The sequence below is a fragment of the Danio rerio genome, chromosome 23 (genome assembly GCF_049306965.1).
Source record: "Danio rerio strain Tuebingen ecotype United States chromosome 23, GRCz12tu, whole genome shotgun sequence".
NCBI classification, from domain to species: Eukaryota; Metazoa; Chordata; class Actinopteri; order Cypriniformes; family Danionidae; genus Danio; species Danio rerio.
The window spans coordinates 2,179,093-2,205,338 of NC_133198.1; the positions used below are offsets into that span (position 1 = coordinate 2,179,093).

Consider the following 26,246-nt stretch of genomic DNA (forward strand, 5'->3'; position numbering starts at 1 on the left):
TGGTGCAAAACAAGAAAATTAAGGTTCTTGCACTGCTCTGAAAATGCAAACGCCTGATTGCGCCGGGTGCATGATAGGATCCTATAGCCTGAAATAAGATTTTACAATTTCTATTTTATTTTTCCTCAATTTTATGTTGTAGACATTTGGTCTGCTCTATCAACACATTATGGTGTGGTCACATTGAACCCATACTCACACATGCTCAAAAACACACACTGACGCAGATACACACACACTACCAGCGCCAATGATTGACCACACTGGAAAACACTGACCTACACTGGACACGCTCCACAGTACTTCACAGAAAACACATATTTACCTGCAGCTGTGCTGCTTTTCAAATGAATCAAGAGGTTATTCTGCAAACTTTCCAAACGGAGCTTCTGTAGGACATTTGTAGGACTTTGTTTTTGTTATTGGCTAAATCAAATTGAGAACTTGCAAACACTAATACTCTGTTCCACTACAAACTGGGTTGCCTTGGTGTTTATTGCACGCTACAGTTGGTTATTTATTTTATTTATTATTTCATTTTTTATAAGCATATTTTAAAAGGGGCGGCACGGTGACTCAGTGTTTAGCACTGTTGCCTCACAGCAAGAAGGTTGCTGGTTTGAGTCCCGGCTGGGTCAGTCTCCTCCAAAGACATGCGCTATAGGTGAACTGGATAAGCTATATTGGCCATAGTGAATTAATGTATGTGTGTGTGAATGAGTGTGTATGGGTGTTTCCCAGTCCTGGGTTGTGTCTAGAGGGGCATCTTCTGTGTAAAACATAAGCCTAAAATAGTTGGTGGTTCATTCCACTGTGGTGACCCCTGATAGATAAGTGACTAAGCCAAAGGCAAATGAATTAATTAATAGTAAAGATGTATACCCTGCTTAAAAATCCAGCTTAAACCAGCCTGGTTTTAGAGGGGTTTTAGCCGCTTCCAGGCTGGTTTCCAGCCATTTCCAGCCTGGTCTTAGCTGGTCAGGCTGGAAAGTGACCAGCTAAAACCAGCTTGACCAGCCTAGCCAAGCTGGGAGTCCAGCCAAAACCAGCCATGTCCAGCTTAAACCAGGCTGGTCAAGCTGATTTTAGCTGGATTTGGCTGGTCATTTTCCAGTCTGACCAGCTAAGACCAGGCTGGAAATGGCTGGAAACCAGCCTGGAAATGGCCAAAACCCCTCTAAAACCAGGCTGGTCAACCAGCTAAAACCAGCCAACCAGCCTAGGCTGGTTTAAGCTTGATTTTTCAGCAGGATATTTCTAAAATATATGGCATGCCTTTCCCTGCATCTACACCAATGCATGATCACATTCTGCGTATTATAAGTGTTTTTGGCCACTTCAAACCCTAACCTTAACTCTTTATATTAGTTTTGAAAGCTTTTCCAGCAGTACTTTTCATCAGTGACGTCCTTATAAAGTAAAACATCTTTAATTACAGTGGTCATCCTAGATATGCAGGGGTCTTGGACACTGGGAGTTTAGGTTACTACACGAGCAGATCCAGTGGGAGTGTGTTTCTGCTATCCTTGTGGTTTATTCAACATTTTACTCCAAACCAAGAAAGGAATTCCTAATCCTCTTTGATCAAAATGATCAAAACATTGCTCATTTAGAAACATCAGTTTTAATTATGTGGAGATACATGTAAGGAGATTCCAATGACTACGTTTACAAGGACATCAGTGATCTAATAATTCACCTTAATCTGAATAAGACAATAATATGATTAAGGTGTTCACATGAGTTGAATTTTGATGATGATGAGTACATAGTTTAATAATATCATTATGTCAGTATTCAATGCTAGATTCTGCCAGCATTTCGTGCAGCAGCAGTTGTGTTTATCATGGCACCATATATTATTTTGGGTGCTTCATTTTTAATTTTGCGTAATCTTTCGACTGCAATTTCTTAAACTTTGCGTGCAAACAAACAACGGCAGATACAAATTCTCAAGCAACAGGCCACCTCTGCCGTCAGATACTATAGGATTTCATTCACTAACTTTTCATTCATGCCCCCGCAACAAAGGTAGAATGCATAAGAATATAATCATGGTTTCCCCCTCGAACTAAAAATCTGCTCTCTTGCTTGAAGCCATTCTCATTTGTTTGTGCCTCCTGTCACAAAACATAGTGAAAAATACCACAAAATGGTAATACTTTAAGGCAGGGGTGTCCAAACTCGGTCCTGGAGTGCCATTGTCCTGCAAGGTTTAGGTCCAACCCCAATCAGACACACCTGGGCTAGCTAATCAAGCTCTTACTAGGCCTTTTAGAAACATCCTTGCAGGTGTGTTGAGGCAAGTTGGAGCAAAAATCTGCAGGACACCGGCCCTCCAGGACCAAGTTTGGACACCTCTGGTTTAGGGTGTTTACATGTCAACACTGTACTTCAATAATGCCAGTATAACAGGAATACTCCACATATCTTGATTCGGTTTCTGTTAGTTCGATTATGACTTTAAGGTCATCAAAAATCACTGATTACACTGAAGACTCTTAATCAGAATATTGGTGTCCATGTTAGTGCACTGACTGCCTGCTTTAATCCTTAAGCTTTATTTGAACGATTATAAAATAAACTTTGTTGTTCCACAGCTCTAGGGCCAGTTCTTCTAATAATAGGTTGGAACATTTACACGGAAAACAAGGCTTAAATTTCTGCAGAGTTGCAACATTGATCGAGAGATTTGATTGTGTTACCTGATCCTTCCCCGCTGCGGTCCTCCGGGAGCTCCTGCAACGTCAATCTCCACTCCAGAGGAGCATCGCAGGGCGTCACCGTCACCAGCAGAGGAGTGTTGTCTTCCTCCACCACAAAATAGTACCTGCAAGAGCGAGGCAGGTTAGCAAAATCAGCCACTAATAATGGAGCCTTTTCACAAGACTAAATAAAAGGTCATATTACTGTTAATTTTGCCATACATTGGGGGAAATAAGTATTGAACACAGCGTGTTTTTCCACTGGGAATAATACTTCTAAAGGAGCTGTTGACATGGAACTTGGTAAAAAACCCAAACAATACAAACAACACAATGCTTAACGTTAACGTTGCGACCTACACAATCAAGCAGTATTGAGCAGTTTGCTGTCGAGAACTTCTCAGCCACTTTTGATTCAAGCGAGATTGTTGACATTCAAATGACATTGACGCTTCGTTACAGTCGTTTAATGAACATTGCACCATGTTACTGGACACCTCATCAGGTCACCCCTAAGACATTTTTCTCGGGTCGCCACAGCCTGTGTCATTTCATTTCATTACACAGAACGTCCTGGATACTTACGTAACCCACGTTCCCCGAATAGGGAACGGAGGCGCGTGTCTCCACTGCCACAGCACCTGATTCTCCAGCTGGGAGCTGAGCGATCGGCTCTTCAGCAGGCAAAATTCTGATGAGCTAACTCGCACAGACGACTGATATAGCCCTAATTGGCTCATTAGTTTCAGCTGTGGAGCTAAGCTCCGCCAATTCAATTGACATTACATTGGCCAGTTTTTATATCTTAAGAAATGATTGGTCGTCTAAAGCACTCTCAAAGTCTGTTTATACAGACACACATAGAAGTTTCCATATGAAGGGGAACTTCATTTGTAAAGTAGTTAGATTTGTTTTCTTTGCATATATTGATTTCTTTGTTGTAATCAACATCCCGGGAAAATTTCAGCAGCACCTTTACAAATATGTTTTCTGAGAAAAAAGGTGATGTGTTCAATACTTATCCCCCTATTTCTTAAGCCTAATAGCACCATCATGGAGTTTTTTCTTTCGTTATTTCAGCAAATTGTAAATAAACTACTTGTTTTACTCTCCTATTCACTCCCTGCTGAAAAATCCAGCTTAAACCAGCCTAGGATGGTTGGCTGGTTTTAGCTGGTTGACCAGCCTGGTGTTAGAGGGGTTTTGGCCATTTCCAGGCTGGTTTCCTGCCATTTCCAGCCTGGTCTTAGCTGGTCAGGCTGGAAAATGACCAGCCAAATCCAGCTAAAACCAGCTTGACCAGCCTAGTTTAAGCTGGATATAGCTGGTTTTGGCTGGACTCCCAGCTTGGCTAGGCTGGTCAAGCTGGTTTTAGCTGGTCATCTCCCAGCCTGACCAGCTAAGACCAGGCTGGAAATGGCTGGAAACCAGCCTGGAAGTGACCAAAACCCCTCTAAAACCAGCCTGGTCGACCAGCTTAAACCAGCCAACCAGCCTAGGCTGGTTTAAGCTGGATTTTTCAGCAGGGCTGCGCTCTAAGTTTACCAACTATGATGACTAACACTACTGAGAAACCTGGAAATGTGAAAAAGATCCATAATCTACACCACAATTCACTACACAGGAATTAAATGTGACTCATTGTATGTTTTATAGCAGATGTACTCTTTTTGATGACTATGGAAAACGAGCCATCTGTAAGCATTTATAAATAAAAGGTTTATTCTTTAGGATTATAGTCCATATCATGACCTGAAGAAGCACCTAAGACTGCCATTTTAATGCGGATGTGCATAATGGTGTTGCTAATTTAGCCAGCTGATGCAGTCATGTTCCGTCTTTAAAAGTACTTGAGGTATGTTAAAACCCGTCCCAAGACACAATGTGCTGAAATTAGAACTTGCTGGCCTTTCAGAGACCGCTACAGAATTAGGACCATATTCCCCAAACACAACGCTGCTACATTAGCTATGCTGTCTCAACACATTTCTGCTAACCGTTAGCGGTTTTAGCACCATGCTGCAACTGAATTAGCAAACTTTTGACAACATGGGAGATGTCTTATAAAAGCTAGTGGACTTCAGATGTGTCTTCTGACTGGGTTGCTAGACTGCTGTGTATTACAGCAGAGTACACAGCATTGTGAAATCATAAGGTTTACATTTTTATTTGTTAACCCTGCTGAAAAATCCAGCGTAAACCAGCCTAGGCTGGTTGGCTGGTTTTAGCTGGTTGACCAGCCTGGTTTTAGAGGGGTTTTGCTCATTTCAAGGCTAGTTTCCAGCCATTTCCAGCCTGGTCTTAGCTGGTTAGGCTGGAAAATGACCAGCTAAATCCAGCTAAAACCAGCTTGACCAGCCTGGTTTAAGCTGGACATAGCTGGTTTTGGCTGGACTCTCAGCCTGGCTAGGCTGGTCAAGCTGGTTTTACCTGGTCGTCTCCCAGCCAGACCAGCTAAGACCAGGCTGGAAATGGCTGGAAACCACCCTGGAAATGGCCAAAACCCCTCTTGAACCAGGCTGGTCAACCAGCTAAAACCAGCCAACCAGCCTAAGCTGGTTTAAGCTGGATTTTTCTGTAGGGAAAAGACAAGGTTTATTTTATGCCCGGCTGACTTTTAAAAAACTACTGATAATTTCACTCTAAAGGCAGTTTGGTAAATATTGTACACAAATTAGTGGCTCATTTTTGCACTATATACTGTAGATATACATGTATAAATACATATCTATATAGTATGTGTATAAATTTATATCTTAATAGTACAAATTAGCCACTAATTTGTCTGTTTACACCTGTCCAAATGCACAGTAACCCAAATTTCTAATTAGCCAATCAAATGGCAGCAACTCAATGCATTTAGGCATGTTGACATGGTCAAGTCGATCTGCTGCAGTTCAAAGTGAGCATCAGAATGGGGAAGAAAGGGGATTTAAGTGACTTTGAACGTGGTAGGGTTGTTGGTGCCAGACGGGCTGGTCTGAGTATTTCAGAATTGCAGATATTGACGCACAACCATCTCTAGACTTTAAAGATATCGGTCTGAAAAAGAGGGAATATCCAGCGAGCGGCAGTTCTGTGGGCTCAAAATGCCTTGTTGATGCCAGAGGTCAGAGGAGAATGGCCAGACTGGTTCCAGCTGATAGAAAGGCAACAGTAACTCAAACAAGCACTCGTAACATGATTGGTTGGGAAATAATGCATCAGTTAATTATCTTATTTTTCCATTATTATAAATCACATTGTACATTTTATACCAAAATGTGCAGTTTCTTTTAGATTGGGTTGGTCTGTTAGAGGGTATGTAGTATACACAATAAAGATAAAATCAGATATTTAAAATCAGATATTTAAATTAGAAAGTGCTACAATTTTATTTTAAGTTTTGAGTTGAGTTGCTATGATTTAAACTTATCAACCTAAATGCTGTATTTTACACTGTAAAAACTTATTTTTGTGAGTTAATCAGGTTTTAATTTGATGTTTTAAGTCAGCTCAATTAAAGTAAATTAAAATTACTTTTAGGGCACTATACAACCTGCACAATAAAGCGCAAGACATGTTTGTCGCGATTTGATGCTATTTTCAGACCAGCACAACTCTAATTTTCCCATTTTGCCATGTTGTTTAAAAAGCAAATCTATTTGCGCCACTTTGTGGACTCATAAGTGTTCCAGTCTAAAAAGGAGGTGTGTTAAGGCGCATTGCTGGTGCTTTGCTATTTTGAGGAACTGAAATAAACCACATCTAAAGTCCAGCTCAGAGCGTGTTAGTTATTCACCTATGCAGGTCTAAACACTTACACATAGCTTAATACACACATGATGTACAGCAATACACCAATTTCTTTACAGATGAAAACAAATAAAGGATTAAAATGTTATACATAAATATATAAATAATATTTATATAATTACCTCAGGGGGATTTTTTTAGTTTACTCACGACAATTTGCAAAATGTTATTATTATTACTATTATTTATTACATGCATATTTATATTTGTTTTAATAAAAACAAGTGTAGATTTATCCACCTCATTTATTTGTTTGCTTGACATTAGAACTGAATTTAGTAACAAACTAAATTAAATATGTGGGCTAATGGTTGTCTTTAGTGGAGTGAGTTTCACCGTTTCCTTATCCACGAAAGTAAAGGAGTAAAGAGTAAAAGTAAAGAGGCTGAATTGAGGAGGCTCGTTCTTTATCCTTTAGCTGCAGATGCTCTGTTTAACTGTTTTCTTGCTAGTGAAGCGTTCAGTTTTTCCACTTACAAAGTCCGCCATCTAAACAGCAAAAACCCCATGGTGTGACGCAGCTGACTCTTAAAGGGAATGTGAGATGAGACTCTGATTGTTTTAATGCAGGTTATGCTCAAAACACAGCCAGAACTCATTAAGAGAATAAGCACAACCCTGTTAGACCATGTGTCGTGGCACAGAGCGTATTTTTTTGTCCTTAAAATAGCAAAAGTGGATTCGGACACGCCATTAATGCTTTTTGCGCCATGCGCTTTAGACTTTGCACCTAGATCATTGAATTAGAGCCCTTAAAGTTCATACATTTATTCATTTTCTTGTCGGCTTAGTCCCTTTATTAATTCGGGGTCGCCACAGCGGAATGAACCGCCAACTTATCCATTAAGTTTTTTACGCAGCGAATGCCCTTCCAGCCGCAACCCATCTCTGGGAAACATCCACACACACTCATAAACTACGAACAATTTAGCCTTCCCAATTAACCTGTACCGCATGTCTTTGGACTGTGTGGGAAACTGGAGCACCCGGAGGAAACCCACGCGAAAGCAGGGAGAACATGCAAACTCCACACAGAAACACAGAAAAATATTTTTTACGTAAGCAATACACTTTTTTACAGTGTACATGCTGTTTTTGTGTTAATAGACAAAAATAATATTGTTTACAAAAATCTTGTTTTCCCCCATAACTTTTATACTGTTGTAAAATATAAAGCATTTAATATGTCATGCTTCTTTGAACTCCAATCAAATAAAGTAATTATAACGGCTGCTAAAATTGAGCATGTTGACTTTAGGGACACTATTGTGTACTGTACACTCTGGCAAATATTTGTTTAGCCATTTCGTGAATCCCATTGTACATACACTGCCTAATGTATACAGCAGAATTGTCAAGACCAGCATGGTAGCGTGTTATTCTAAACAGATGCTTTTTTCAGACTCTCTGTGAGCAGAAACACCTTTCAACTCCCCATTCTGTAAAATAATATTGACAGATGTATGCTAGGCTTCAATGTAATCAGCCATATTCCAGAACAGCGCTGTTCGTTAGCAGTTCGCTATAATCACTGGTGTGGACATCAAACGAGGCCGGCAGATTTGTTGTTACTATGAAGCGTTTTAAATTGCGACTAGCTCAGCATGTGTGACCATCTGTGCTCTGTATGTTCTGATGAATTCATCCAGGATCCCTAGCAGAAAAAATAACCCTGTAGCCTTTCCCTAAGTCTTTGCATGTGGTAGAGTTTGATGGAGGTTGAGATGTTCGTCCATTTTAGTGCACCTGCTACTCAAAACAATGATCCATCAAACACACACACACACACACACTTGTTTCCAGCATCTCATTCATAATGCATGTCTTACCCTCATCTAATGCACTATAGCTATAATAGATTCCATATTTCTTCTTGCCACTCACAAAGAAACATACACAATGATTACACAAAACCCTGCTGTCCCAGGATCTTCAAACGTAAAATGTAGTTTACACGACTGAAAAATGACCACACATAGACATAAATATTGAGATTAATTGTAAAGTCTGGAGTTTCTGACAGATTGTTTTTAGATTAGTCAAGAATTTCGGTGGTTAAATTATCATTTGAAATAAATCACAAAATATATACGATTTTCTCTATAATAAAATGCATACACTGCAGAAATGCTTTCCGTACTTTGTGTTTCAAGTGCTAATATCTTACAAATATGTGCTAAATTACTTTAAGCACATTAATTAAGTTTTCTTTGCACAAATACTAAGTCAAAATTAAGTGTACACAATCTCACAGCAATTCATAACTTTTTGATTTAGTATCTAATTCGTATGAATTCGTACAATCATTTATACAATTTAGTATGATTTGCTTACACCAATGATGATTCGGTTTAGGGGTGGAGTTAGGTGCCACATTTTTAAAATCATATATTTTTGTACGAATTTGTACGAACTAGCCAATAAACTGGCACATTTCCTCATGAGATCAGCGGTACGTTTCCAAAAACCATCGTTAGCCAACTAAGGTCGCAAGTTCGGTCGTTACAAACATAGTTCATTGATTTGGATTTTTTCCAAATCCGTTGTTTCAACAAACTTAAATGTTACGTGTTATCGTTTGATCGTTTCATTTTCTTTTATTAATCATCGATTCCTCCGCGTACCACCAGGGGCGGACTTCAGCCCTTGTACTGTAGTCACACCAGCCCACATTACCACAACGAAACAGCCCCACCCACGGACACGCACATTCACTATTTATTTTGGTGTATAGATGGCAAAATAATATGACATTCTTGCCAGATTTTGATTACGTCATGGTAACCTCGAATTATGTCGGCCCATCTTGAAATCAGGCGGCCGTCGCCAATTGGGCCAAATGCTTAACATTTATTATTATTATTATTTTTATTATTATCATCATAATATCACATCTAGCAAGAGATAAAACTTGGCTCCATGTAAAAACAATACATATTAATTTAAAAAAAACTGGCCCACATTTAGAAACTGGTCCAGCCCTTCTGGCATTTGCCAGAATTGCCAGATGGCCAGTTCATCCCTGCGTACCACTAGAAGGAAGCCTGCGTACCACTACTGGTACATGTACCACAGTTTGAGAACCACATGTTTAACGCAATAATATTGTTGTTATTTTTTTATCAAATTACCTCTACGTGTCGTGTTTTTATATCCCTTCACCAGAACTCTTAGTTATTAATCATACAAGCGCAAGCTTCATAGCCGATCTATATTAAATGCATAAAAACCCTTGAGTGTCTGGAACTTAAAATGTAAAAGAAATGAAGCATTTTCAATATTTTTGAAAACTGCATGTTATTTATTTACACAGCCATAATTATAAAATGTATAGTAGTACTAGTAATAGTAGCAATAGTAATATCAGAATGGAAAAAATAATAATATTTAATCACAATAACCCAATGCATTGGGTTAAAATAACCCAGAGTTGGGTTATATAATGGGGTATTTTTAACCCAAGTATTTTAACAAAATTATGAAATGAAAAATATTCTTGACACACTTATATGAATATTTGACAGAGTATTGATGCTTAATGGCATTTTAATGACAAGTTCGAGTTGTACAACTGCAGTTGAGGTCAAGAAATACACACTCTAAAAAAATTTGGGTTAGTTATTTACCCAATGGTTTAGTTAAAAATATTTGTTGCTTTGTTGGGTTATTTTAAATGTTTATTGGGAAGTCTAATAAATAACTCAAACAGTTGGGTTAAAAATGTTGAATTTCAACAGTCAACTGATTTAACTGATACAAAATAGCTGTATTAATATGCGTGTAAAATGTTGTTTTTGCGTTATAAAGTTTATTTAAGCTCTAACGCAACAATATTGTTGTTATTTTTAATCAAATTACCTCTCCATGTCGTGTTTTTTATATCTGTTTCACGTTCATAGCCGATCTATATTAAACGGATATTTTTCAACCTCCCAGGTTTATCTCTACAGTTTTTTTAAGAAAATGATACACATATTGGAGATATTAGGCTGTCATTCTCGCATTTATGACCCAGCGGAGACATCAACCCGATGTCGTGTCCAGTCTTGGTTAAGGTATGTTGTCTTTTTACTTAAAACACCTTCCTTTCTTAATGATGCGGTTTTTAATGAAACATTTAATGACAAACTCAGTTTGCTCCGCTGAAAATAAAAGTAATCTAAAAAATATCCATAACACAGTATCAATGGCCTTGAGAAGATCATGTTTATGATAGATTTATGACATGTTATTTTGCCTTGATATTGTCAAGTTGTCATAAATAAGACAACTCAAACCATAACATCTTTGAATTAAAAATGCATTTCTGAGCAAATGTCAACAAAACTAAGTTACAATGTTCATAAACTCTTGTATTTTGGACAAGCAACATCAAAAGATGATGTATTGTTTCCCAAACAATCACTGTTTACCATCTTTAATGACATGCATTAGGTTATTAGAAAGGCGGAACCAGTGACTGACTGAAAAACAAGAGTGTAAACAAACAATAGCAACCAAAAGGGTGTGTTTTGTATCATCAGAAAAGTGCATGAAACACGCTTCATATTGATGACGTGTCTTATGAACACCCCCTTCAAGTAAAGTGCTACCGAAATGTGTACATGTGTGATGAATGACCTTTTGGGTGTATCCCTGAACAAGTATCCGCTGATCTCCGCTCCATCCGGCATGACAGAGGAATCGTGAAACTGAGCTTTATCCCTGATCTGCATCTGAAAGAGGCCTTCATCACGCGTGGGCAATTTCTGTCCCATCACCCCTAAAACCAGCAACACCAAACCATAACATCCACACCTCCACGTCATCCTGCAGAGAGACACACACAGAGAGAGAAGCATTAACACTTACTGAACCAGAGAATGACGTTTCATTGGTAATCGTAGATATAAAGGATTATTCTTCACATCAATGCACAATAAACGCTTAGGTGCTTTAAATATTGGGCTCTTTAAAGGCCAGGGCTCGCAAAACTGCTAGGCTGATGTCCCAGGGTTATTATGTTTTGCAGTTGGGCTACTAAAAATTAATTGACCATGCCCATTGGGCTATTTTAACAAGAGGAAAAATAATATTGCCTGTTATGAATGTCCTTATAACATTTTAAATTAATGTATATATGTCACGGTGGCGCAGTGGGCAGCACGATCGCCTCGAAGATTGCTGGTTGGAGTCCCGGCTGGGTCAGTTGGCATTTGGTAATCTTATTTGTTTTGGTAATCTTCAATCGAAGGCTGTTTCTCAATTTGCGTTCTTGTGTCCTCGTGAAACGTCATCAATCGCTCTTGTATTGTTATTTCTGAGAGTGTACACTGTTTGTCGTTGTTTACCAAATTGCTTAGCGTTATCTTTATTTCCTATTGTGAATGTCTTGTACTTTATACTTGTACAAAGTCCATTGTAGTTTATTAAATCTGATAATCGCAGACATGAGTCTGTATAATAACACATTTCACTTCACATTTATGGTGATTTGTTTACATTTTCTTAAATCAAACATATAGATTTATAATATTATAAGTCCAAGCTTTATATGATTAATAATCATTTATTGTTAATGTACTGTGAAACTGATGAATCTATGGTGAGGTAAGTAACGTTATAAAGTATGCTGTCGTTCCATATAAAGAAGTACCCGATTTGCATCTTAGGTAGTTCGTTCTTTCAAGTCTTAACTTACAAGAACACAAGTCCGAAATGTTCGTACTTGGCATTGAGAAACAGCCAAAGTCTGACCGCTTGCTTCCATCTTAGAGTGGCGGTCATTCTGTTGACATCAACTTTCTGGTTGATCTGGTTTCCATAGCAACTGTATATGAGTATCCTTAACAAGCCCCCTTACTGTTAGTTTGCTATGAGGGAATGATGCACTAAAAACCCTGCCCATTACTCAGTGTTCAGTTTGAAGTACAGTTGACGTCAGAATTATTAGCCCCCCAGTTTATTTTTTCCCCCAATTTCTGTTTATCGGAGAGAAGATTTCTTCAACACATTTATAAACATAATAGTTTAAGTAATTCATCCCTGCTGAAAAATCCAGCTTAAACCAGCCTAGGATGGCTGGCTGGTTTTAGCTGGTTCAAGAGGGGTTTTGGCCCACGCAGGCTGGTTTCCAGCCATTTCCAGCCTGGTTTTAACTGGACAGGCTCGGAGATGACCAGCTAAAACCAGCTTTACAACCTAGCCAGGCTGGGAGCCCAGCCAAAACCAGCTATGTCCAGCTTAAAACAGGATGGTCAAGCTGGTTTTAGATGGTTTTACCTGGTCACTTTCCAGCCTGACCAGCTAAGACCAGGCTGGAAATGGCTGGAAACCAGCCTGGAAGTGGCCAAAACCCCTCTAAAACCAGCCTGGTCGACCTGCTAAAACCAGCCAACCATCCTAGGCTGGTTTAAACTGGATTTTTCAGCAGGGATTTCTAATAACTGATTTATTTTATCTTTGCCATGATGACAGGACATAATATTTGACTAGATATTTATCAAGACACTTCTATAAAGCTTAAAGTGACATTTAAAGGCTTAATTAGGTTAACTAGGGAGGTTAGGATAACTTAGGCAAGTTATTGTATTATGATGGTTTGTTCTGTAGACTATCGGGAAAAAAAGCTTAAAGGGCCCTGCTGAAAAATCCAGCTTCAACCAGCCTAGACTGGTTGGCTGGTTTTAGCTGGTCGACCAGGCTGGTTTTAGAGGGGTTTTGGCCACTTCCAGGCTGGTTTCCAGCCATTTCCAGCCTGGTCTTAGCTGGTCAGGCTGGGAGATGACCAGCTAAAACCAGCTTGACCAGCCTAGCCAAGCTGGGAGTCCAGCCAAAACCAGCTATATCCAGCTTAAACCAGGCTGGTCAATCTGGTTTTAGCTGGATTTGGCTGGTCATTTTCCAGCCTGACCAGCTAAAACCAGGCTGGAAATGGCTGGAAACCAGTCTGGAAATGGCCAAAACCCCTCTAAAACCAGGCTGGTCAACCAGCTAAAACCAGCCAACCAGCCTAGGCTGGTTTAAGCTGGATTTTTCAGCAGGGGGGCTAATAATATTGACCTTAAAATGGTGTTTAAAAAATGTAAACTGCTTTTATTCTAGCTAAACATCATTTGCTCTGTTAAACATAATTTGGGAAATATTTAAAAAAAGAGGGGAAAAAAACAATTCAAAGGGGGGCTAATAATTCTGACCTCAGCGGTACATCAATATTCTGAAAACAAAAGTCTCAGCAACTTCCGGAACATGCAGACGTTTATAAATGCATTAACCATAAGGCGAACACACATGAACTAAAAGCCATTCATCTCGAATATGGACTTCATGTAATCTTGAAAGCCAAAGAAATCGATAGAGTATATCGATGACAGAGCAGAGCAAGGACAGCTAAACCATCACGAGCCTATTTAAGAACACTAATGGAGGACGTTTTATGGCCAACAAACTCCTCGTTTAGTTAAATGATCGGTTTGCACCATCACACTACAACAAACGAACCAAACTTCAGCAGATTTGGGACGAAGAACTCAAATGAATGTCTTCACTGACCACCTTTGAAGTGCTGCTGCTTTTTTAACTCTGGGGCGGCACAGCTGGGGTAAAGGACGGGCATGCGGTGGTTGATACTGCACGCAAACAACTTTCAAGCAACTCATGAGAACATCCAGGCTCTCAGAGACACTCACAGATGCATACATCTGCTGTGCTCAGTGAAAACACACACACACACACACACACACACACACACAATCCCTCACTAATCACTGCTTGGATGCCTGTGTGGAGTGTTCGAGATCACAGTACAAAAATACCCATGTCTGCTTGGTGTTAAACACCTGCTTATAACTATTCACAGATTCTCTTTCTCAATAATCTGCTACATCTGTCTTGTTTAAAACAATAAACTCTTATTATTATCATCACTGATGTATATTTTAGTGTATAACGTGATGCATTTTGTTTCATGATACTTTGATTGAAAGTTCACAGCCATCTTCATTTTTACAGACCTCCACCCCCTGTTCCTCTTGTTCAACACTGATGTTCAATAAATAATCATAGATAGTAGATAGTGTTAGGCATGGGATGATAACCATGTTGAAGGTATAATGTTCCTGAGGTATAAGTGAGATTCTTTATTTACTTTTTTTGTTGTTGTTCTTTAGGACAGCAGTATTTCCAGCAGAAAAGATCTCCAAAGTTGCCGTTTACAATTGTAAAAAAAAAAAAAAATCTGTGTTTTTGAGACTAATGAAGACAACAGAAGTTAATAATTCATTTGAATTACAGGACTACAGGAGTGTATGTGCGCAGGTCAAATCACATTCTACTGGCCTGGCATAGGGAATGAATGAGTTTTTAATTCTGGATCCCTTTGAATGGGAAAACTTTGACAACACCGGCTTAATAAGCACTCAGAACTTTAATAAAAGCACAAAGGAAAGTGACACAATGTTATATCTTATTCAGAAAGATACAATCAAAAGTCAAACTGAGGCTTTTTGGTGGTGCCACTGAACATGAAAATCAGTTCCCTCCAGAGCAGAAGTATGGAGACAGATTAGACTCAATAATAAATCAAACAAAAGACACGATGTACACATGCATAGCCAAATTCACGTGCATAAAATCAAATTCACGTGCGTAAAATATTTATTCATATTCACAAAAAATGTTCACGTGCACAAAATAAAAATACATTTTTATAAAATACGTTTCACAAATGCAAAACACCATTTGCAAATGTATAAGAGTGTATAAAAAGTTTTGAATGTTTAAAACTTGCGAGTTCATCCTGAATGAGAGTTTGCAAATCCTCTTTCACGTACGACTCCCCCTGGATACGTGTGTGTGTATTTTTGAGACTCTTCTGCCAGAGGCAGGGCAACTCGTACCTTTCAGCCAATCAGATGAGAGCTGTATTCAATGACACCAACTCTGCGCTTCTTTTGCGCAGACTGTTCCTCTCCAGCATGGCGAACGGAGAAAGCAGCAGTCGCAGTTGCACTTTTTTCATTTATTTAATTATCTGACAATAGCCTCACTCTTTTTATCCATTATTTTGCCGCAGCTCCGCTCTTCTTATTTATTGTCTCGCAGCCTCATGAGCAGAATGTAGCCTGCAGAATGATCAATTATCATTCCGGCAACCTGAACATAGCAGTACCATTGTGGTCTAGCGGTCAGCACGTTGCGTTATCAAGCTGCTGACCCGTGTTCAATCCTAACTTGAGTTGAGCTTTTTTTTTTTTTTCATTTTTATTGTTTAGACATATAAAACTGTAAGGTTGTTGAACATTTGAAGTTCTAAATCAGCTGTTTTCATTAAAAAGACTTGATAGTGTCATTAGAAACTGAATTGGAAATGACCTTATTTTAATATAGTCAGTCGTGAACTGAGGTGGGCCGGTCGAAGGCTTGAAACTCCAGGGCTGAAAAGGAGTCCCACTCCGCCCTTGATTATATCCAATGAATGTAAACAAGCTGCTGTTCTACTTAAAGTGCCTAGTGTTGTTCCTGGAGGACTAAAGTCCAGCAAGTAGGTATCGCTGCAGCCCGGAGACCTCCAAGTTGGAGGGATTACACCGCAAGTAGGTTGGGTGACCTCCAAGTGGGAGGGACTTACACCACAAGTATGTTGGGCTCAGGTGGTATAGGTGGAGTTGACATTAATTAAACACATCAGGATACTCTGAGCTTGGGTTTAAGGTTTGGGGTAGGTATAGAGGTATTAAAACACAAGAGGTTACTGTGAGGTTAAGTTTAGGTTCGGGGTAGGTGTAGACATTCATAAAGCACAATATTGGACTCCAGGTTTGTACAGCCAATTTGGAGCTCAAGGCCCACCCACTTGGAGCTGGCTCTGACCTCTGTTTATACCATAGGTCTCAAACTCCATTCCTGGAGGGCCACAGCTCTGCACAGTTTTGCTCCAACCCAAACACAGCCGATTCAACTAATCAAGGTGTTCAAGACTACTAGAGACTATTAAGCAGCTGCAAGTTAGAGGTGGTTGGAGCTAAACTATGTAGAGTTGCGGCCCTCCAGGAATTGAGTTTGAGACCACTGGTTTATACCCTTCTCAAGTCCAGCAGAGATTAGCTTGCCTTCACTACTGGTTGATTTGTGTTTTATTAGAGTTGGACCTGAACTCTGCGGGACAGTGGGTTTCCAGAAACTCCTTATCTGATCTGAGGTCAGGAAGAGCTGACCTTGCACTGAATCTGCCTCCATTAGACTACACTCCAGGATGAATTTGGCTTTGCTGGGTCCACATGATATCCTCTTTCTATTGATTTGGTGCCATTGATTGGAGCTGAAGGCGAATCCCAATCCCCACTGATATAATCAGGCTAATGATGGCAGATTAGAGTGATACTCCGCTGTCATTAACAGCAAACGAGTGCTTGTCCTCTTAATGACCTCTCCAGGAATCCCTCCCCTCCTGCTGCCTTTATTCCTGCTTTTCTTGACCTCTTTATACCAGACTCATGTAGTACTCTCTCTTTCTCCTCCTCGGCTTTCATCCATTGTTTTTCCTCTTTTACGTTCCTTCCTCTTGCCTTTCTTTTAAAGTTGCACGTTCTCACTCCCCCGTCCTCTATACTTGAGCTTTTCACTTTGCCCAATCATGAAATCTACTTAACTGCATTTGCACACAAAAGCACTGCTTTTATCATGCGTTACATTTCCTCTTCTGTGTTTCTAACAAGAGTCCAGCTTTCTGTGGTGCACTGATTGTGTAACTCCCTCGTCTTGTTTTGCTTGTATACAGTGAGGTAGACACGCTCATGCTGAACACTATTGGGATGTTTTTGGAGTAAACCCAAGCCATTCTGATGTTTGACATTTGAGCAATTTGGTTGTTCATTTAGTCAACCATGAAGTTGTGCAAACTTTTGAAAACTGGTCTTAAGTTTTTAAAAATGATAACATTATCATCTCTATGTAATCTACCCCTGCTGAAAAATCCAGCTTAAACCAGCCTAGGCTGGTTGGCTGGTTTTAGCTGGTGGACCAGGCTGGTTTTAGAGGGGTTTTGGCCACTTCCAGGCTGGTTTCCAGCCATTTCCAGCCTGGTCTTAGCTGGTCAGGCTGGGAGATGACCAGCTTAAACCAGCTTGACCAGCCTAGCCAAGCTGGGAGTCCAGCCAAAACCAGCTATGTCCAGCTTAAACCAGGCTGGTCAAGCTGGTTTTAGCTGGATTTGGCTGGTCATTTTCCAGCCTGACCATTCTATACAGCGAGACGCATGCTTTCTGTTTATACTAGAACGCGCATGTCCAGAGTGCGCGAATGGTCACATGATATACATTTTTGGTGGCGTAGTGTGGACGGAGATATGTTCAGAGACGCTAGGTGAAACGCTAGTGTGATCGTTTTAAATCTAAAACGCCGTTTTAAAACTAAAACGCACTAGTGTAAACGGGTGTAAATCCAGTTCAGGTTTGAAATAGGTCATTTGAGAGCTGTGGAATAAATTAATAAATGAGCTAAAAGTGTCTATGACTTGTGATACCTGACATTATCAGCAGATAACATTTGGGTAGAAATTATAGCCCTGCATCTCTTTGGATGTGGCTTGAGAAGATTAAAATTCAGCAATAGAAGAAAACAAAGACAGACAGGAACATGGATTTCCTCTACGGCTTGCATTTCCCAGAGCAGAAAGGGTGCTCTTTCTAAAATAAAACATCAAAACAAAGCCCCATCTGGAACAAATAAAAGCTAATGTTTAATTAGAGCTTGAGGAGAATGTCTGATCGTAATTTGGGGGGAGGATAATTTGAAGGCAGAGTCGGCCACAATCGTGTCAACTTTGTTTTGCTCCTTTTTTTTGCGCATTCATTTGTTTTTACCAAACTGTTTTTTTTTTTTTTGAGACCGAAACGAGGTTGTTTGAGTCCTGGATCACTTATAGACTGTGTACAAATCAGAGATGTGTGATGAATTGGGCCTTGAAGTGGTTTCGGGAGAGAGCATGTTGTGGGAAGGTCGTAGAGTCAAGTTCATAATGTTAAACAGCTTAAAGTCTTTGAACGCAACGAGCTGTAATGTTTGAATTATCATCCCTAAACGCTTCTAATCACTTCACATGCAAGTAAAACGACAACAAATTTAATTGCAGGCGGTGCTATTTAAACAGTTAACTCGTTAAATTGAAGTCATTCGCCCTCGTTGATTAGCACTTTACGATCTGAAGAGTCGTTAAAGATAATTCAGCAACACAAATTCGTGTCAGGTGTTTCCCTAACTTCCTTTTGTTACGATTATCTCTCTGGGGACAGAGATAATGAGCTGATTGATCAACAATTTGGAGAAGATAAGTCATTGAATGATCCGATCAGTCAAATAATAGACTGATTAATGGCTACAGGAAGTGCTAACATGCAATTGACCGAGGTAGCGACTAACAGGCTGAGCCAGGAGAGCAACACACACAGATGAGCAGCACATGTATGGAGCATGAAAGCAGCACTACTGACAGGGTGAAAGCACACACTGCACTAGAGCAGCTTCCACCTGTCAATCACACTGCGTCGGCTCGGGCCACAAACAGCGGAGAGCCATCATTACCGCACTAACCTGTGTGTGGGTGTCACTTCTGTCTCGCTTGCTTTTTAAACATGTATGACTGCAGCTTTACACACACACACACACACACTGCATCCATACAGCCTACCCTCCCTATATTGTTGTGAGCTCTCCTATAACGTAGAAGAGGTGCAAACGCCTTCATTTCCACAGAGATAAGGGAAACATTGCAGATTGGGTTTCAGCAGAGGCACGGCGCCCTGAAACTGGAGAATGGGTGAGCTTCTGTCAGCGCTTCCCCAAACCTCCGAACAGACATTCACTGTGAGTTTGGTCCCATGGGCTCATCATGGCCCTGTCATGCATATATAGAGAGAGCCAGGCCCGAGTTGGAAAGCAGAAGAAGTGGGAACGAAACCAAGCTCAACAGTAAAACACAATGGGGACAATGCTGGATTTTGGAGGGCAGATTTATTCAGTGGTTAAGATCATCTATGCTGACAAACCTGGCGTGAACACACCCCAAAATAATGTCCTGTTGATGCACCAGCAATTATGATATGCACAATCCTGGATTGAAGATGCAGACAATTAAAAACTCTACTTATTAGCCTGTCTGGTCAGATTGGATCCTTTTTTATCTTTTAGGACCTGACATTGGATGTCCAATCCTGGTCCTAAATGACATGTGCTGCGTCCCAATTCGCATACTTCACAGAAGAGTGTGCAAGCTTTGCCCTCTCTGGTAAATACTGTACATTTAATTGTTCAAATGGTATAATCACAACTAGAAAAGCAATGATTAACCAGTTTACTGTTAACCGTGCTTTAATTTGGCGCGATTATTTAATCGTACAGGCTTCTCAACACCAAGTTTTAAAACTGCTGCAACTAAATAAAGTTACGCCAACTGTGAGAGTTTAAAGCTCAGAGCATGTATACACCAAGGCTAATATGCATGCACACTGGATTGACTATGGCTGAGGGTATATAGTTATATAGCCTCAGTTAAACTATAGTTTTGAGTCTAGCTACTTATTGTAGTTACTATTGAAGTCAATAGTATTTGCCGAGCAACGACAAACTCCACAGGCCGCGCTCTCTTTCAATAGTTGGAGAAAGCAGTGCGGTCTGCGCTTATGTGATTTTACACTTGGGCCCAATCCCAGTTCTACCCCTTAGACCTTCCCCTTACCCTTCGTTTTGCACATTCAGGGGTAGGGGTGTCCCAATTCTCTTTAGCTTGGAGGTATAGGGCTAAGGGGAAGGGCTAGATACCCATTGAAACAGAGATTTTTCTTACCACACTCGAAACCAAAGGATACAAAAATTTCCCAGAATACATCATCTACAACAGCAGCATAGCTGCACACAGAAGTAAGGAGATGCAAAAATTAGTATTTTTTGTCATTATTATGAATTTTTACAACAAACAAGCACATGTTTAATGCATTCATACTGGCATTCATGCTTTATTGTCATGCAAAAAAAAAAAAAACGCTAAAATAAATTCTATAATTCCTAATAATAACTCATGTACAGCAGTCCCACAACATACTTTCACATCTGTCACTTGAATACCCTGTCAGTAAGGTTTAGTGGTTAGGAATGAGGTTTTTACATGGTCTGCTATAATGTTAGTGTTGTTTTGGTGCATTTATATAGATGAATATGTCCAGGGTGTAACGGAGTTACGATCTTATTGCCACATTATTTCGTTATTTAATAGCATGATGTATGTCTTCAGTGATTTCCTGAAGATAAATACCAAAAAATAACACAACTGGAATCACTACAGCAGTCGCCATCATCGATTTCATATGAAGCAAGAGATTGCAATGACATATAATGGCGTGTGCAGGTGTTGTAGTGCTGTCCCATTTCTTAGGGGTAAGATTTGAACCCCTTCCCCTTCACACTCTGTTTCAAGGGCCAAGGGGAAAGGGTAGAGGTACAAAAATAGAATTGGGATTGAGCCTCTTGGAGCAATCATTTATTCATTCATTTTCTTGTCGGCTTAGTCCTTTTATCAATCCGGGGTCTCCACAGTGGAATGAACCGCCAACTTATCCAGCAAGTTTTAACACAGCGGATGCACTTCCACCCGCAACCCATCTCTGGGAAACATCCACACACACACTCATACACTACGGACAATTTAGCCTACCCAATTCACCTGTACTGCATGTCTTTGGACTGTGGGGGAAACCGGAGCACCCGGAGGAAACCCACGCGTACACAGGGAGAACATGCAAACTCCACACAGAAACGCCAACTGAGCCGAGGTTCGAACCAGCGACCTAGCAACCTTCTTGCTATGAGGCACTACCTACTGCACCACTGCTTCGCCTGGAGCAATCATGTTATTGCTAATGTCATGTGTTGAAGGGAACGAGGGTGATTAAATTTTAACCGTGCAGAACTTTGTCCCTCCAGGAGCAGGACTGGACATACACAGCAGCGCGAGCGCTCTCAATTCCCTCATTGTGTGGTATTTGGTTTCTACTGAAGTGCACAAGTGAGCAGCCACAAAGTGTCCTCCTAACCTTAACTGTTATGATTTCTCAGATCTGACAGCCGCACTTTAAAGCCGAGGTACTTGACATGGTCTTTGGCAGCACGTTTTTCCCAATCCTGAGCTGCGCTGGTGCTCTTGGACAGCCGAACGGCACAATGACGAATTGTTAAAGGCCGGTTTGGAGAGCTTGAAGTCCAGCACTCCACAGTGGACACTTGGCTGTCCGCTGCTTGTTTACCTTGGCAGAAATCCAGAACAGGGTTTGTCGAGCAAAATCTTTGAAGATATTTGTACGCCCGAGGCACATTCGAGAGAAGAACAATGTCTCCAAGCCATTAATAAAGTCAAGCCCTATCTGCCCTCCTCACATACAAGTCCTTATCTCGGGGAATTAGTAGCGTGTTCGGGAATGTGTAGGGGCCACTTTCTCCAAGTGCCACACAAACAGACTATTGAATAGGAAGGCCCCTGACTGATGTGCACTTCATTGCTGTCTTTGTGAGAAGAAGCGGAGATCTCAGAGATATTCACAGACTCCAGGGAGAATTCGTATCTCTCACCCCACCCATGCCATGCATCACACAAACAGCCATGCAATGGAAATAAAGAAGCCACTGCTGTTTATTTATCATCTACCTACCGAGAAGGAAAATCATCTAGCGTCAGCTTCGCTGATTGCACGATTACTCGACACTAAATGAACCATCCCAAGCCGAACTTGAGCTCAGAAGCTTTGGGAACAAACAGATATGGAAATGAAAGACAAGGGGGGTCACGAGAAGTTCGAAAAGCTGCAATTAAATCCCTGATTCTCCACAACAGGACATGACACACAGTCACGTCAGACCCCACAAAGACCAGCGTGAGGACGACTGTATCTCCGCATCGGACTGTCACTCGGTCGGACACACAAATGGCTATTTGCAACAGTGGCGGAATTCTTTGGCTGCCCGAGTTTTCATATGCAAATAAGGGTTTAGATACGCTATGCAACACAGACCTTCCCGTTCTTAGACTTTTGTTCCTGTTTCATTCTTTCCGAGAGAGGATGGGAGGCAGTGCAGCTTGGCCTCGCCGCTAAATACAGTTATTCAAATTCCCCTCATTCTGAGTCTGCCTTTCATTACGGCTCTCCCAGCCCGGAGAAAAATATCACTCTCACCAGGAACCACATCAGGTAGCCAGCGATCCACTTCATAGCTGTTTGTGTCCCATCGGAGGCTAATCCCATCGGAGAGATTAAAGACAAAACAAATAAATCCACACAGTTTACTATTCAGATTGAAAGAGAAAAGGATGCAAATGGGACAAAATCTCCCTGCAGCTGATGTGAAGCAGTGGCGTGTTGTACTGTTTCATCTTTAAAGAGCTGTTCGTTAATCGACTTATGAGGAGTATAGATGCAAACACCTCTTAAGTGGCATCTTCTGCTAAAATAAGCACTCTCTAGTCTCATTTTAATTTCTTTAAGGGTGAAATAACTGAACATAAAACCAAACGCTTTTCTTAGAAGAATCGAAGCTATCTGAACTCTTCATATAATGAATGTTTATAGAGTTTCTTTAATACTTAACACTTTATTTAAAAGCCAAAAACTTGAGTGTTTATTGGAAAAACAGCATTTTCTTATTGCATATTGAATGATTATTTAGCTGTCAAGATAATAAAATGTATATTTTACCACCATTCAGCATGCATAATTCCTTGTTGAACTATTGATTACACACTGAAGGAGTTCTTATCACCAAAACTTTCCAAAAATTAATTCGACACTAAAGTGAAGTGACCTATTGCCAGTTCTCTTACATGGAAAACACACATAGAGTGGGTTTGCTCTTGTTTAAATCAGAGATTGTATTTAAATACGAGGGTTATATCTTGTTGGAGTTAACAAGAAGCTTTAATAAAGCTTTTCTTGAAAGCATTGTCAGGTAGTGTGGTTTGGCAATAGTTGATGCATCTCTTAAAGACAGGATTGGTACAATGAATATTTTAATACTCAAGTTTTATTTAAGAAATTGTGTCCTTAATGAGGTGGAAAGGATTCTGAATGATCCAACTTATTATTTTGTTCCCACATTATGAACTGCTTCACTCTGGCAGCAGGTATAGAGTCCCTAAGTGTAGGTTGAACCGATATAGGAAATCCTTTGTTGGCGTTTCAGTGGGTTTATTTAACAAGAGTTTATCTTAATTAGCATTATAATTTAACTATGGTATTTTCTATTGTTTGTTTAATGGAATGTCTGCAGCAATATGGGCCCATAATAAACTTTCTGTCAATAAAGTTTACTACTACTACACTGTATTAAATGCACGGTTCCACACAATTCTTTCATGTTGACCCAACACAAATCGATTAAGTTAACAAATTTATGTGGATTGAACATTAAGAAATTAAGTTGTCCCAATGAAATCTCAAGAATTGATAATTATACTTAAAATAAGTAGTTTGGACGAGCAATATATATATATATATATATATATATATATATATATATATATATATATATATATATATATATATATATATATATTTTTTTTTTTTTTTTTTTTTTTTTTTTTTGAGTATACAAAAAAAGTTTGATAGTTATTAAATGTTGCAAAGAATGCCTATTATAGAAACAGTATTAATTAGATTAATCATTACACTGAAAAAATGTATCTCTGCAAAACTGTTGCAAACAATTTATTTGTGATTAATTTAAACAAATTAAGTTTAATAAAATTCGACTCATTTGTTTGTTTAAATTCAGCCCAAATAAATTGTTTACAGCCACTTAACATAAAAAAAATCGTAAATCCAAGAAATCATCTCTGAATTTTTTTTTTCAGTGTATTTGCCTGTGCATGTTAAATGTTCATTTCTGGTTTAATTTATTACATCGCAGGTTGCTTGAATCTTTTGACCAAAATGCTCATATTTTCCCTTGAACACTCAAAAAAAAAAAAAAGATATATATATATGTGTGTGTGTGTGTAAACAAACAAAATAAAAATTATATATATATATATATATATATATATATATATATATATATATATATATATATATATATATATATATATATAATTTTTATTTTGTTTGTTTACACCTTATTTAAAATGAGCTGAAACAACACAATTCTTGAGATTTCATTGGGACAACTTATTTTTTTATGTTCAATCCACATTAATTTGTTAAAAGTGTTAAGATAACTTAATCGATTTGTGTTGGGTCAACATGAAAGAATTGTGTGGAACCTATACAATGTAAACTAAACCAAAGATTTGTATGAAAACAAAGGACGTATCAAACACTTCTGACTACTTAAATAAAACAAAAACATTTGTCATAATCTGTTCCTGTGAAATCCTTCATCTCCGAAGAGAAAAGCGCACAGTAACAGCGCAGAAATCAGCCCAAAAACATCGCGTCTCGCAGGTGCTTTTAAGCGCTACACTTTTGGAGAAGTTGCAACCAAACAGATATGAATGAAAGAAAGAAGAAAAAACTCTAAACATGCCATCCCCTTCATCCGAAACAGCACATTTAACACTGTGAAAGCCTGAAAAACAGACGCACAATTGAGAGGGCGAGGACGAGTTGTGATGAATTGACGGGAGCGCATGGGAACCGCGTCTCCCGACACAATAAATGTCCAAAAAAAACTCCCATCCAGCAGAGCAGCACACACCTCCTCCGACATCCAGGCGACTTTAAAGAGCCTGCGAGCTCGGGCTTGACGGAGAGCTGTTTGAAAATCTCCAACTTCCAGGAGTTTGCAGACCGCAAAAGCCCGTCGCTCTTGTTCTGGCAGTAGGTTCAAAGCGCGCGGAGAGTCCCGCTCCGGTTCCCCGTCAGTGCAGACTTTTTCCGACCCTTTCATGAGGCTTGAAAGCATTTGTAAAATGCAAAACAAAAGTGCAGGTACATCTCTGAACAAACCTGCAAACACATCTCCTAACCAAGACCCAAAAGACTCAAGAAAGCATAATCTAAAGTTCCTTACCTTGCTGTTCTGAGGTAAAATCCCTCCAGAGTGAAAGTGTCCTGACTGGAGTGATATGTCTATATCTGCTGTTCGTGTCGTCTCAAAACTTGTGTGAGATGAAGTTTGTTGAAGAAGTTCTGCTAGATTCCTTCGGACTCGCGGAGTTTGTCTCGTCCTGAAGTTGGTTTGCGTGTGTCTGTGTGTTGTTGGAGTGTATCCTGAGTGTTTGTCCTGCTGTTCTCTGTAGAGACTGAGAGAAGCAGTGAGATTCAGACTGCTGTGAAGTGTCTCTCTCTGAAGACCAGCCCACTCATCTGACACACACACACACACACACTCACGCACAGTCGTGCACGAGTCTACAGTCAACACGATGAAATCCTCGCTCTGACAAATGCTCGCCATTCATCCTGAGAGAAAGTTTTTAGATAAAACTGTCTGGATTTAAATCGACTCTTATTATAAATGTAAATGGATAGATTAATCAAAATGTTAAATGTATGATATATAGTGATAACTTTAAATATGTTGCAGCTGGAAGGGCGTCCGCTGCATAAAACATGTGCTGGATAAGTTGGCGGTTCATTCTGCTGTGGCGACTCTGGATTATTAAAGGGACTAAGCTGAAAAGAAAATGAATGAATGAATGAACTTTGAATACATATTTCAAAAAGTAGCTTTAAAACCTTAATAATAATAATAAAATACTGTTTAAAGTCGAACTGAATATGAAGTCAG

At 39.7% G+C, this 26,246-nt stretch overlaps 1 protein-coding gene across 1 annotated transcript in view; it reads right to left on the reverse strand.

Annotated features, from left to right (window-relative positions):
- ndnf (neuron-derived neurotrophic factor) overlaps nucleotides 1-25,915 on the reverse strand; it is a 34,170-nt gene extending 8,255 nt beyond the window's left edge. The window contains 3 exon segments of the mRNA NM_001423783.1: nucleotides 2,706-2,830; nucleotides 11,121-11,309; nucleotides 25,527-25,915. Of these exon segments, the coding sequence (NP_001410712.1) occupies nucleotides 2,706-2,830; nucleotides 11,121-11,308 (313 nt within the window). The 5' untranslated portion in view covers nucleotide 11,309; nucleotides 25,527-25,915.
- Between the last annotated feature and the right edge of the window lie 331 nt (nucleotides 25,916-26,246).